At 48.6% G+C, this 13617-nt stretch overlaps 6 protein-coding genes across 6 annotated transcripts; 3 read left to right on the top strand and 3 right to left on the bottom strand.

The window, feature by feature from the left end:
- Nucleotides 1-515: 515 nt before the first annotated feature.
- On the bottom strand, nucleotides 516-3134 carry N7508_009213 (uncharacterized protein; the record flags this gene model as incomplete). The annotated part of the gene is made up of 10 exons (XM_058467276.1): nucleotides 516-1172; nucleotides 1234-1311; nucleotides 1372-1464; nucleotides 1523-1803; nucleotides 1860-1893; nucleotides 1945-2062; nucleotides 2111-2126; nucleotides 2180-2695; nucleotides 2762-3027; nucleotides 3085-3134. 10 exons carry the CDS (start codon nucleotides 3132-3134, stop codon nucleotides 516-518), a joined length of 2109 nt encoding a protein of 702 aa, XP_058315122.1.
- Nucleotides 3135-3680: 546 nt separating this feature from the next.
- On the top strand, nucleotides 3681-4738 carry N7508_009212 (uncharacterized protein; the record flags this gene model as incomplete). The annotated part of the gene is made up of 2 exons (XM_058467275.1): nucleotides 3681-4052; nucleotides 4124-4738. The coding sequence occupies 2 exons, from the start codon at nucleotides 3681-3683 to the stop codon at nucleotides 4736-4738; spliced, it is 987 nt and encodes a 328-aa protein (XP_058315121.1).
- Nucleotides 4739-5022: 284 nt separating this feature from the next.
- N7508_009211 (uncharacterized protein) lies at nucleotides 5023-6731 on the top strand (the record flags this gene model as incomplete). Its single annotated transcript, XM_058467274.1, has 6 exons — nucleotides 5023-5071; nucleotides 5128-5296; nucleotides 5352-5566; nucleotides 5622-5703; nucleotides 5765-6563; nucleotides 6624-6731. The coding sequence occupies 6 exons, from the start codon at nucleotides 5023-5025 to the stop codon at nucleotides 6729-6731; spliced, it is 1422 nt and encodes a 473-aa protein (XP_058315120.1).
- Nucleotides 6732-6920: 189 nt separating this feature from the next.
- Nucleotides 6921-8406, bottom strand: N7508_009210 (proline dehydrogenase family protein; the record flags this gene model as incomplete). The annotated part of the gene is made up of 2 exons (XM_058467273.1): nucleotides 6921-7731; nucleotides 7781-8406. 2 exons carry the CDS (start codon nucleotides 8404-8406, stop codon nucleotides 6921-6923), a joined length of 1437 nt encoding a protein of 478 aa, XP_058315119.1.
- Nucleotides 8407-9672: 1266 nt separating this feature from the next.
- On the top strand, nucleotides 9673-10659 carry N7508_009209 (alternative oxidase; the record flags this gene model as incomplete). Its single annotated transcript, XM_058467272.1, has 2 exons — nucleotides 9673-10040; nucleotides 10101-10659. The coding sequence occupies 2 exons, from the start codon at nucleotides 9673-9675 to the stop codon at nucleotides 10657-10659; spliced, it is 927 nt and encodes a 308-aa protein (XP_058315118.1).
- A 1209-nt stretch (nucleotides 10660-11868) lies between these two features.
- On the bottom strand, nucleotides 11869-13581 carry phzA (putative serine/threonine protein phosphatase; the record flags this gene model as incomplete). Its single annotated transcript, XM_058467271.1, has 3 exons — nucleotides 11869-11898; nucleotides 12014-12166; nucleotides 12214-13581. 3 exons carry the CDS (start codon nucleotides 13579-13581, stop codon nucleotides 11869-11871), a joined length of 1551 nt encoding a protein of 516 aa, XP_058315117.1.
- Nucleotides 13582-13617: the final 36 nt, after the last annotated feature.

Raw genomic sequence — 13617 nt, 5'->3', positions numbered from 1 at the left:
TCTGTCTGCCTATTCTGAAGCCCTAGCTGCCTCATCGGCACAATCTACCCACTACATCTAGCATGCAGAACCCGTTCGGCTGCAGCTTATTACTGCAGGGAAAATGTTTCAGAAGCTATCTAGCCTCTTACACCGCCACTACATGTGGCCTCATCTGAATGTGTCTATACATGATGCCGGTCGGTACGAAGAGTATGAGACATTATCTCAATCTTTGATCTCACGTTTCTATGTTTTGACTTGCAGCATCCTTTTAGGCACCTATGTCTCTAAAATTCAATCTTAATACCGGAAACAAAACGTAAGATACTAGAAAATGCGAGGGGTAGCTCAAAATTTCTTTACACACTTCATTGGAAGTTTGCAAATTTTCGGTATGAAAACAGAACAAATCGCATAATAGTGCTATGTATTCCAATGAAAGACAACTAAACAAACAATCTCATATCCAGTAGTCAAATCCGCATCCAAGAAAAATACAATGGCAGTCTTCATACCCACCGAAAGAGAAGTGACTACCAGCGATCGAATTGCACAACCTTCCCTTCCTCTCCAACCAAGGTACGGAGTCTAGTAGACTGCCCCGGCTTGTTGTAGCGGTAGATGATACACATGAATTTCTGAATTCCATGATTGGGGTCATGGGTGAAAATACCGTTTTCAATGCGAAACTGACCTTGGTTGTGTATAGCACCGAGGAACTTAGGCACAACACCAAACTGGTCAGGAGTGCCTTGATCGTAGAATACCATGCCGCCATATGTGACAACAAGAATTTGAGCCACTTCACCATTGATCTCCTCGAGAACCTTGGGTCTCATGCGATTCAACTCGTCGTGGGCCGATTGAAGCTCCGAACGATGGGCATTGTCGCGTTGTGCTTTCTGATTCTCAGACTCTGTCTTAAGTGCATCGACCTCTGCCCGATGAGCGTTGTCATGCTGGGACTTTTGAGCTTCAGCCTCTGCTTTGATAGCCGTAAGCTCGGCGCGATGGGCATTCTCGCGCTCTGCCTTCTGGGCTTCAACCTCGGCTTTGAAAGCTTCAAGGTCCTTCTTGGCCTGATCCAGTTGGTCCTGGTGGGTTTTGCCCTGCTCAGCCTGCACTGACTCATTCTTGGAGCTGCTCTCCTGTTGCTGGGTCATGAGCTTTGAATTCTCTTCCCTTGCAGCCTATAAAGCAAAGAAATGGTAAGCATTTATACACGAAGGGCCATATTGAATAACGTCATACATTAAGCTCCTGCTCCAGCAGCAGCTTGCTTGCTTCAAGATCTTCCTCGTTCTTGGTTTTCACTGGTGGTGCTGTAGTCTAATTGTGGCTCATTGTCAGCACTGCAAACCCCGTACCTCAGACCGTGTGACGTCTTACCGGGACCAGCAACTTGAAGATGTTAGGGCTCAGATAGCGCCAATTGCGGTTTGGATCAGTAGCGATTTGCGGGTTAACAGTCACTTCATTCACCTGGGGTTCTTTGTTAGCAGCGACTTGGTATTGTAACTCGAGAGGAAACCTATCATACCTCGCGGACGATCTTAATCATCTCAAATCTGCAGTCTCTACGCGCTTTGTCGAGATCGAACAAATCCCCCCGATAGGGGACTACCTCGTTGGGGGGCAATGGCTTCTCCACAGTAACGCCTTTGTATGCTTCGCGGTTAGCTTCAATCGTTTTCACAACTCCATTGTACTGGGTGAGTCGCTCTTTGTAGTCTGCATCAAAACTCTCGGCATATGCCTTCATACCAGGCACAACCTCTCTAGGCCTGGCGCTGGCGTTTCTGCTGTTGACATCACTGATGGCTGTGGTACTTTATTAGACTAAAAATCAGATATGGGTGCATGGAACGTGAACTCACTTTGATGGATGTCCTTCCAGAGAGTTTTGTATTCCTAGCAACACATTAGTATGTTGATTGAATGAAGCATCGCAGTAAAGCGTACCGCATAGGCATCCAATAGTCCTCCAGTGTAAATTCCAGCATTCTCATAGTCCAGAGGGGATCCAAGAGTAGTTTGCTCGTGATAGCTGCGCAAGGCAGTGTACTTAGTCAAAATGGCACTATTGAGGTTAGTCGAAAGTCAATAGGAAAATCTGCTTTGGACATACAAAGTTCTCTGGGGGCCTGTCCTGATCGTTAGCAAAGTTATCACAAGTTTATCACGAGGATCAACTCACAGGAAGCCACATTGTCGGGGAACTCCATGGCCACTTGCATTAAGTTCTTGACATCCCATTCCACGATTCCATCGGACTTGATATCACCACCACCAGACCAGTTAACGCTAATCTGTGTGCTATAATGCTCTTCTTTTGTTTCATCTGACTTGCCTCCACCACCACTTCCTTCCACTTTGACTGCACCTCTAGCAAGAGACGCCTCGATCTTCATTTCACCCTCCATACGCTTGAGAGCTGACTTCTCTTCCTTGGTTTTGGTGACCAGAGCATGGAATACCCCGCCTTCGATGAAGCCTGAAATGAAGCAGTCTCCATAGAGCTCGGTGAACTTCCCTTCTGGCGCATGGGGCAAGGGACAGAACTCAACCACATCATCTGCGATCCGACGTTCGTTGGTCACTTTGACCGTGATGTCGTACTTGACATCGGCCTTGGCGAAGCCAGAATTGTTGACATAACTCGCCTCGGCACCTGCTCCACCACCAATTGCATCACAAGTTATTTGCAGCGCACCTGATAGACAGATCAGACTTGGACATCAACAGGGAATACATGCCAGATTGAAGTGGGCTCACGCACCTTTGATGTTCAGCTTCTCAGTAACTTCGCTGATGTTGTCCACAAACCCGGCCTCCCAACTGACCACCTGGCTGACTTCCTTCTGGCCATCTACCATCTTTGAGCGGCGGACAAGCTCGCCTTTTTGGTTCTCCATGTAGCCATCATCCTTATTGCCAGAAGTCACCTGTGGGACCTGTGTATGCAGGTCTTTCTCTGTTGCTTTGACTCCACCAGCCTTGCGAACCACGTCGTTGAGGCACAGCTGCTGGGTATAGCTGTTGAAGCTATTCCAAAAAACGACGGTTAGAGACTCTCTATGTCCAAGTTGGTGTCTGACTTACCCCATGCCTATACGCATGGCTTCATTGTAAGGGGCTAACATGAGAGCCATGGTAATTGATATGCAATAGGAATGGACAATATGTAAGAACTGAGAAATGTTGTGATTGAATTACTGACGGTGATATGAGGAACAAACATATGAGTTATATACTCAACCACTGCAGGAAGACCCACCAACACCACTCAAGCAACATTGCTTGCTCCAGTCCGTCCAGACTCAGCTGTCTAGGTGACGAGCGAGAACATGCTCGCGAGAAACATCCATGTTTGTGGATTGCTCGCTCGATCTGGAAAGACATGCATCAAGAAGAGATGAGGAGCCTGCCGCAGCTGCACGAAGCGAGAAACATGCGGCGAAGCCGGTCGCCTGTACTTTCCCCAAATCAGCATCACCAGCATGTTTGAGATAGTGAATGTGGAGGCACTATTGGGTGATGCAACCCGTCACGGACGCTCCTCTTTCACGAGCCTATATTCAGGCACCTGGACTAGATTTGCCTCCACCATGATAAGAGGAGTGTAAAAGATTCTCTCAACTATCTCGCACATTAGAATTACAATTTGTTGGCTCTACACGTCAAAAACTGCCACAGCCATGGGTTTACTTGAAGATTTCCCGAAGGATCCATTTACGCCCAGCTTGCCTTATGCGGCGGCCGCGCAGCTTCCAGTCACCATGCCCTGGGGTGGAGACATTCTCCGACTGGGTACACCCCTGATAATTGGAAGTCGGCCAGAGGAGACAAAGTTCCTCGAAGATCGAAGTGCCTTTGCCCCTGAATCACTGCGCAAAAGCTCCCTTGTCTTTCAAAGCTCCTGCCAGGGTACAGTGACCAGATCAAGCACCAGCTCCGCAGCAGAAAGTCACGAGCACACCTCATTTTCGCTTCAGGCGCAAGTCGGCGGGTCTGTGATCGGCGTGTCCGGACGCGCAAACTACGAAGCTCGAGTGGCGACCAACCGGCATGTAAGTTCTCCACTCTGCTGCAGAAATGGTCTGAAGAAGCGAATTGACTGACTTGGCGAACACCCTGACAGGCCCAAAACGCTAGCTTCCGTGCAGAATACCAGGCTGGGCGCATTGGCTTTGACGAACCCCCGCATCTTTCAGCCGACGCCCTTGCTTTGCTCCATAATCGCGCCGACCCGAATGCGTTCCGAGCCAAGTATGGGGATTACTATGTTGGGGCTTATCTACTTGGTGGCGCTAACTCGCAGCTGCTCTCATGCACCGCCATGGGTGCCTCGTCCTCCAAAGATATGAGTGCTCAAGTTACGGGGAAATTCCTAGGGTTCAAGAAGACAAAGAACTTTGAAGAACATGAGCAAGCAGAGGTCGCAATGGGGCAATATGAACTGGTCGCATATGATTCCCTCAATGCCTGGGAGTGCAATCAAAAAGGGGGTAACGAGCAGGCAAATCTAGAGCTCGTGGCTCAAGCGAACTATGATCGATGCAGCACCCTTGTCAATCGCGTGGCTGCCAAGGTGGAGGCGCTGCAGCTGCAGCATGGCTCACGCGTACCCTGGGATAGCTGCGAGGCTATTTGTCGCGATCATTTGGTGGTCCAGGTCTTGTTGCTTCCGTATGCCAAAGTGAAGGAGTATGCGTCGGCTGTTTTGTCCGTAGCAGAGCTTCCCCAGCTGAGCTGAAACGATGTCAGACATTGTTTCGTGAATGGGACATGTATTTTGTGACTATTGGTTTTCTCGGGAGGAATTGACAGAATTGAATCTCATCGTCTGGTTTTAATTTTTCTAAACAAATTTTGCTCTTGGAGCCGACGGAGTGTCCGGTCTCTTCGTCACGAAGTAGATCTTTGCTTCCTGAGAATTGCTATATAAATATGAGAGTTCGGTCCAAATTTGTATTTATTCAATCTGCAGCTCTCTCTTCTTGACTCAATTGTGCTCTATCTACATAAACTCAACTCAAGATGGCTACCATCCTTGCTCCATACAACACTGCCATGCGCCTGGGCACGGGTGAGAACATCATCACCTAACTATTTCACCTTTGAAGAGGCATTGACCTTTTCTAGGCTTCAACTCTTTCACTCAGCAGCTCTGCATCGACAATGCTGTCGTTCGCGATGAAAATGCAGCAGTCGCCTTGGAGATCGAGCTGAAGGAGAGGGATATTCCCCAGGAGGTTACATACAAAACGTCTATTGTTGACAAGGTCACTGATGTAACCAGTGCGATGAATGTGTGTTTTCTCTACCCATACTCCTCCTTAATCCCATACTTACTCTGAGAAGATCAGCGCGGCATTCCTCATCAAGTATGACAACTTCGATGCCAAGGGCAAGGGCTCCTTCCTGAACACATCCAAGGTCAAGGAGAGCGATGTCAGTTTTATGATCTCCGTAAAGGTCGTCAACCAGGTCATCCAAGATCACTCTTTGACTCAATTCAACCCTATCTCGGGACTTAAGGGCCAGAACTTCACCGAGGTCTATGGTGACTCTTTCATTTCTGGTATGGCAATATTCAATACTTCATCTAGTATATACCTTGCTGATAAACTTTTCAGGCTTCCAATACGGCGGTGAATTTACTGCTGTCATCTCCGTGAAGGCCAAGGAGAAGGAAGATTCCGAGGATATCAAGGCCAGGTCAGGACACCCTCAATACCGGCCCACTTGTATCCGGCATGAGACTAACACAACCCACTAGGGCTCGCATCCTCTTCACCAAGGATAAGGGCAGCCTTGACATCAACGGCAAGTTTAGCAAGGAGAGTGAGAGCTTCTTTACAGAGAACGAAACCACCATTTCAGTCACCTACACCGGAGGTGGTCAGCACCTGAAAGAGCGTAAGAGCAACCTACATTTTACCCAACTAATCTCATCTGTACTTACACAAACTATAGGTGACGATGACTGGACCTTCGAAACCATGAAGGCCGCAGCCCTTAGATTCCCCTACCTCGTAGCAGCAACACCCATGCGAACCCACGCAATCTTAACCAAGTACTCATCTCTACGCAGCTACTACGCCGGCAGCGTACCAACTAGCCTCCCCAGCTTCGAGCACGCCGGAGTCTACACAGCCCTCCTACAGGAAGCCTATCTCGATTACAAGACTGTGGCCAAGAACCTTCAGGTCCTTGCATACGATGTGTCCGCCGGTACCCAAACCCTCAAGGTCTCGCCAGCGGAAAGTGAAAAGAGCACCGGCATCGATGTCACAGACAAGGATTCTACCAGTGGCAGTGACGATGACAGCATGGTTCCTGTTGCTAAGCCGGTTTCTGGATCTATCAAGGATAATTACTCATTGCCTCCTTTGATTGTCAAGCGGCCGTATCATCCCTCGTTGCAGGGTGTCGAAGCTGCTCGGGCTATGGTCCGCTTGATGCTTAACCGGATTGTTCAGGAGGTTGATCTTATTGCTAAGATGCCTGAGCTTGCTTCGAGGGAGGATCGGCCGTTGCCTTATATGAGTCCTTTCTTGTTTAAGGAGTTCTTGCCGGTACGTTATTCTCGGCCTCCATTTAGTAACGTATAGAAGGCTAACAGAGTTTGAACATAGGTCGGTGAATTGGTTACCAAGACTGTTCCAGTTCCAGATGCTACTGGCCCTATCGAAGAGGTTCCTTCGATCAAGCAGCAGATTTCCGGTGGGAGAATCTTTGCCTAAAGGGTGAATTTCTGGGACTTTCGTCGAGCAATGGCTTGAGTCTCGTTGTATTTATCACTTGTATCTTGCATCACATGCAGTTCTCAATTTACTATGCTTTTTCTTACTTACTTTTTCTCTGGGACCACAATGGCATTTGAATAATCGTAACTTCTTTATTCAATAATTTAATCATCAATCCTTTATATACTACGACGAAAGAGAAAACATAGACTTGAATCTCCGGAAAGTCTCCGACTTCAAAGCCTGGTACTCACTATCCGTCCGCAAAACAGCGTCACGGTTCTCAATTGCCCGGCGAAGAAGATATGCCAGACATTCACCAAGACCACCCCAAGTGGAACACTTGTAAACCTCGGGTGTTCCATCACCATCCTTCATCTGAAGCAAGGAGAAGCTAACCTCGTCTGACATGCCATGGAGCTGCGCAAAACGCACAGGGATAGTAGGTAGACCTGTGGTGACGCGCTGCTTGTGGAGCTCGTGGGCAGTTATCACACTCTCCTTATTATGACTTGCCAGAAAGAGGTTGACTGAAGGGAAAGCGCGGCTTCCCTTGTCACCAAACTCTCCAATATTCTTCATCAATGCCCCCTGGGCAATTGTGTTATAAGCGTTATCCGTTTTCTCTTTTGTGTCGTGGATCAGAGAGCGTTCGTCAGAAGCCATGTATGCGCCTCTCACGACCTTGAGGCCGAGAGTGAACCCTTCTTCCTGAGCTGAGGCAAGATCCTTGGCGAGTCTGTCAGGTGTGCTCTTCAGGTAGGCTTGGTAGGTGTTATATACGGAGGCATAGCCGTCACGGTTGTATTTGCGCATGAGATCCAGAGTGATACGGTGAATACCCCTTTGGAAATATTGAGATTCGGCGTCGACGAGGATACGGACGTTCTTCGCTTTGCACTTGGTACAGATTTCGTGCAGAGCGTCAATCATTTGTTGTGGTGGCAAGTCTCCGGCAGAGAAGGCTTTGGTGACCTTGGTTCCGGCGCCGGTCAGTCTATGAAAAGTCAGTCATCTTTGCATACAAAGGGGGGACTTGAGCATACTTTACAGCGAGATAATCTTCTTCGTCCAACATATCAACTGTCTTGACTGTTCCTTCCCGCCAAGATTCAATGCTAGGGCATTGCTCAACCGCAGCATTGATAGAGATATCTCCATGCTCACTTTTCATAGCCGTAATCCCCAACCCATGTTGGGAATTTGTCTTATGATCAAATACAGTCTCTTTGGCGTATGTCATGATCACGCCGCGGAAGCCCATATCTTTCAATTCTGTCATTGTGGAGTTGACTTCAGCGCCATTCTCCCCCGCACAGAATTGATCGTAGAACGTCTTCTTCAGAATTCTATGCAAGAGAGGATTCCGATCCACATCAAAAAGCCAAATCTGGTTGGGCTTGGAGAGGAAGGACATGACAGAAAGGGCAGGGATGAGGATGTATCTCTTGGATGATACTGTAGAAACCAGCAAAGATCTGAGCAATACACGGGCTGGCAAAGCGGAAAGAGGAGAGGAGGAAGCACTAGAAACAGCCTTAGAGGGATTGTGTGCGGCTTGTGCTTGTGCCTGCAAGGTCGAAGTCAACCGCACTTGCATCGACACATTGTTCGTTGGTAGGGTACATCTTGTAAGAGCCGTGAGAGGCTTTCCAGGAAGCAAGGCACCCATTTCTGGTGAATAAAGTCGTGAAGCTGAGATAGTCCTCGTGCCAGATCTAGAGACTGAGCCAGCTTCTTTATCCTTTTGATGTATACCCCTCGCACCGTATCAGGTAGCATCTCGGGCAGGCGTCCGATGTCTTTGATAACAGACATACTCCAGCATGCGGGGTTGATAATCGTTTGCACTGGACATGCGCTTCACAAAAATAGTAGTTGAACCCAGATGCCCGCTTTCAATCTGATTTTCTATTGGTGTTCCAGAGAATTCCATCGTGAGCTGCACGGGAGAGTCGCCGGTGGCGGGGTTGTGCTATCAACGGTTTGGCTACCGATAACATTTGGGTCGAAATGAATAATGATTGGCATAGTTGTGTGTGTGGGGAGGCGGTTATCACTCTATGTTATCGATGTTCTTGAGATGCGTGGAAAAGCAGGTGAGTACGTGTGTCCAAGATCTTTGGTGTTGATTTCGACAACATTTGACATAGCACGAAGTCGGTATCACTTACCTGTCTCGAGACGATTGTTCAATGAGAAAGAAGTATACAAGGTACTCTCACAAAGGCTGATAGCCTGTCTCTGTAGCAAGCAGATTTCTTGACGGGTACCTTCAACACAGGTCTATGATCGCACCAAGCCACAGCTTCTCATCAATCCAGCCAGAAGTATCAACCCATCATCATATTTGACTTGTTTGTCAAATTCCAATTATGTCAACAAGCTTGATGTTCAGTTCCCATGAGTCACCAAATGCCCAGAATTCCCCTGCCCGAGGGGTTCTCTGCAAGTCGGATGAAATCGGGAGGATTAGGGTTTCAAGACGTGAACTTCTCCTTACAGCCATAGCTTCAGTATTACAGTTGGCGCTAATATCAATCTTACACTGTATATCCGAGAACAGCTTCTCAACAGGAGTCAACAAGATGAGTGTTGAGTCATGGTCTACGATGTGCATCGTAGGAAGCAGAACTCCTGCAGGATAAAAGGGCGCATTCCCTGGTCCAATTCCAGATGGAAACATTGTATAGATCTCTTTTATACTTCAATCTCTTTAGATTGCATTGTGTTCTTTGAATTCCTTCATAGCCATGAGCCTCCAAACTGGTATGGCGCGCCTTTCTTTTGCGCCTACTCCTCCTCGATACCATTCATTGCAAGTCGCATGTCCTGTCCGATGTATCAGACAAAGTCGATCCAGAGGAATTGGTGGATCAGCTCTGATATCTATCAAGCGGCATCATGCAACAGACACACAAGCCAGTCAGAAGTCATCATGGACTCACCCCATGTAAGTCCAATCCAAAGACCAACCAAGCATATCACCGTCTCACCTACCGTTCCCAACAGATATTCAAAAGAACAAATCCTCGCCGTCCGCACCGCTCACCGTAAAGCCGAAACCTGGCAAGATAAAACAGCCCTCACGAGCGTACGTTTCTTACGTTGGGGCATGGACCTAGTATCAGGCTACCGTTCCCAACCAACAACCAGCAACGCTCTATTCAAGAGTAGCGTCATGACAGAAGAGAAATGGATCAGAAGATTCATCTTCCTGGAAAGCGTCGCCGGCGTCCCAGGCATGGTAGCAGGAATGCTCCGCCATTTGAAAAGCATTCGAAGAATGAGAAGAGACAATGGATGGTAAGTCTCCCTTCCTATCCCATCAAATCCAACATCCCAACAACATCTAACAAAAATTAGGATCGAAACCCTCCTCGAAGAAGCCTACAACGAAAGAATGCACCTCCTAACCTTTCTAAAACTCGCCTCACCCGGACCATTGATGCGCCTAATGGTCCTAGGTGCACAATGCACCTTCTTCAGCGGCTTCTCACTGGCATACCTAATCTCACCACAAATCTGCCACCGATTTGTCGGCTACCTAGAAGAAGAAGCAGTGATAACCTACACCAAAGCAATCCAGGACCTGGAAGACGGCCATTTACCCGCTTGGGAAGAACTACATGCCCCTGCTATGGCTATTAAGTATTGGTCTATGCCTGAGGGGCAACAGTGTATGCGGTCGCTTCTTTTGTATGTACGTGCTGATGAGGCGAAGCATCGAGATGTGAATCACACGCTTGGAAACTTGGATCAGGATGTTGATCCTAATCCTTATTCGGCGAAGTTTCGGGTTCCTGTTAGTGTTAGGGCTGTTGAGAGGGCTAAGAGTGAGATCGAGAGTGAGAGTGAGAGGGATGTTGGGGGGTTTGGGGAGCTTGGAGAGTTGAGGGCTGGAGAGAGTCGGAAGGAGGCATGACAGATCACGCCTGTACTGTATCCCTTTCTGTTGATATGAAGTTCTTTTACAGGACTTGGTGGTTAGATTTGATTAGATCTAGAATGCTTTGTTATTGGTTGTTCAATGATGATTTGCTACTAAGCTCGGGCTAAGAGGTTATTCCATATAAGGCATTGATTCACCGGCATAGATTAGACGCTAGCCCCCTCATTACTGGATATATACTCTGCGGGTTCATGTTCTACTTTAGGAGAAGGAACCCTATAGGTGCATGTCACCCCTCGTGAAGACTGGCGGGTTGGCTGCCGTTGCTCGGGAAGGGTCCCGGGAGGCGCTGAACCATACAACATTGGCTGTATAATCGATAAGCTATGCTGGGGTTGGAGGTTACTGACATTTGCCTTTTGATAATGAAAAAAAGCCAGGCGACCTAATAGCGGTGTACTCTGTATACCTGGAATTGCTTGGCACACCAGATATGGCTGGGCCATGTAGTCAGTATCAGTGGGTATGAGCTATCTACAAGATTCGTTTACGAAGACCTGCATCTCGAGAGTCACTTCAGATCATCATTGTTCTAGGCTACTGTTTTGGTGGAAATATTTGAGTTAATTATGTTCGAAAATCCCCAAGTAACTCCATTAGTAGAAAGTAGAGAAAAGAGTAGATACATGCGGAAGAAGACCATAATAGATAATAAGACAGTATTGTATCAAAGATGATTCCAAGGGTGAGAATAGAATCCCAGCTTGACTAGAATCTATTGCAAAGCCCGAAACGATGTGTCTGGTTAATTCCGTGAGGTGTCCCTTGTGAAAAGGGTCCGATTAGGCCGCAATGAAGTGGCCTAGATGCCCCGTTCCTCCTATTTGTCCAATTGTGTCCATCGAATCTGCAATCTGAGATCGGCCTCGGCGCAATTTCTGTCGCCAGAGTCTCCCATGTGCGGGGCGGTCAAGCCATTCCGGTTCTAGACTGCGCCAAGCTCAGCTGGGCATCCATACCGGGGCCGTCGGGTCCAGGAGATGGTGCATGGTTTGATTCTGTTGTTGCAGAGCTTTCTGTGATTAACCAATTGAAAAGTGGTGTCAGTTGTCACGCTGCTGCTGGGCTGAAGTCGTGGCTGTGTGCATTTCCGGTCAACGATCGGGGTCGAGACCATGACAGTGATGTTGGCATATATCGCAAGAGCTGAGATCAATTTCAAAGTGTTGATAATTGTCAGGCCTAATAGCTTTGTGCTGATACGGCGGCGGGCTGTGATTCGTTAGCACTTGGTCAAAAACGAGGTGCATCTGGGGAAGCATCGGCTGGTTGCACGATGCAGCGTCGATCCCTTGGAAGGGGATGCAAAAAGCAAGGGGTATCTTACAGGGCTGTTCAGGATGCTGTTGCGCTCCTTACGACCCTTCTTAATATGGTTCTTCAAGGCGGTCGAGTCCAGCGGTTTGAGAAGTTCGAAACTGCAAAGCAATTCACCTGAGACAGACATGATCGCGCCCCAATTATCGAATTCACCGCAGTACTAAATAAAGTCAGTTGGGTTCTTGAAATACACATGAGGAAGCTTACATTAGGTGCTGAGAAGACGGTCACCAGGATGCGATCCTGGTAGAACTCGTAGCCATCCTCAACAACCATGTGTGCACGACAAACCAGGTCGAAGTCATGGCGTTGCAAGAAGTTCATGATCACCTTCTTTCCGAAGCAGTAGCTGACACCTCGTTCATTGGGCTCCCAATCTTCTTCCATGTCCGCTGGGTCACTCCATAGGAGATCATTCAACAGACCATAGTCGGGCACATCGGTGGGACGAGCGATACCCCGGATATCATCCATGTGGGAGAGACTAGGCGAGAGACCACCGTGAACACAGAAAATCTTGCCGGCGACAATCGCAGCGATGGGGAGGGTGTTGAAGGTATCGATAAAGGTCTTCCAGACCTTGATGTTGCAACGACGCTTACACTCGTCGTAAAATCCATAAACTCGTGTGACGTTGGCGCACTCGTGGTTTCCGCGCAGCAGGAAAAAGTTCTCGGGATACTTGAGCTTATAGCACATCAGCAAGAGAATCGTCTCTAGACTCTGCTTGCCGCGGTCGACATAGTCACCCAGGAAGAGGTAGTTTGAGGCAGGTGGGAAACCACACATCTCGAACAGCCGAATGAGATCGGTGTATTGACCGTGCACATCACCGACAATCTTCACAGGAGCAGAAAGCTCCAACAAAGCAGGCTGAGATAGGAAAAGCTCACGCGCGGCCGTGCAAATGGCGGTAATTTCTGCGTTCTTCAAACACACAGTCTTCGTAACCTTGGCAGAATACCCAGCATCCAGAAGTCGCGTGATCATGTCGTCCAAATCAATAGATTTCAAAGCGCCCATGCCCATTCCAGGGGAGCCAGATGTCTCCAGAGGCGCATTCATAATGAAGTCCAGAATAGGGTTCAGCTGGTTCTCGCGCTTCATCAGGATGGATTCACCAACAGCTGGAGCGGCGCCGGTCGGGGGACCACCAGAAGGAGGACCTTCGGACACATGGTCCACCTCACCGCTCTGCTGCATCGCATTCACATCCTTGTGTCCTTTCTGCAAACTGGCAGAAAGCGAAGGAGATGGTGGGGGTTGGGGAGAACCGGGTCGGGAGGCGTCTTCGGAGCCAGGCGTCTGGGGAAGACCGGCATTGGAGCTAGGACGGCTGCCGCCTGATTTGGCCGACTTGATTGAGCCAACATCAGACTTGTCGGTCTGACTTTCGGTTCGAGAAAGGGCGGTGGTAGAACCACGAGGGCTGTCAGAGCTCCGAGTCCCTGGGATTTTCGATCGGATCGAGCCGCGGAAAGAGCGAAGGGATTCCTTCGTATCGGATTTCGAGAAGGAAGGATAAGACTGCAAAGGGTCGCCTGAAGCGTTGCCCTTGGAATGTGACTGGCCCATGATGGCTCGGCTTGGATGACTGCCAAGCTTGAGTTG

The sequence above is a fragment of the Penicillium antarcticum genome (assembly GCF_028974205.1).
Source record: "Penicillium antarcticum strain IBT 31339 chromosome Unknown utg000009l_segment0_segment0, whole genome shotgun sequence".
NCBI classification, from domain to species: domain Eukaryota; kingdom Fungi; phylum Ascomycota; class Eurotiomycetes; order Eurotiales; family Aspergillaceae; genus Penicillium; species Penicillium antarcticum.
This window is presented reverse-complemented; position numbering and strand designations above follow the sequence as displayed.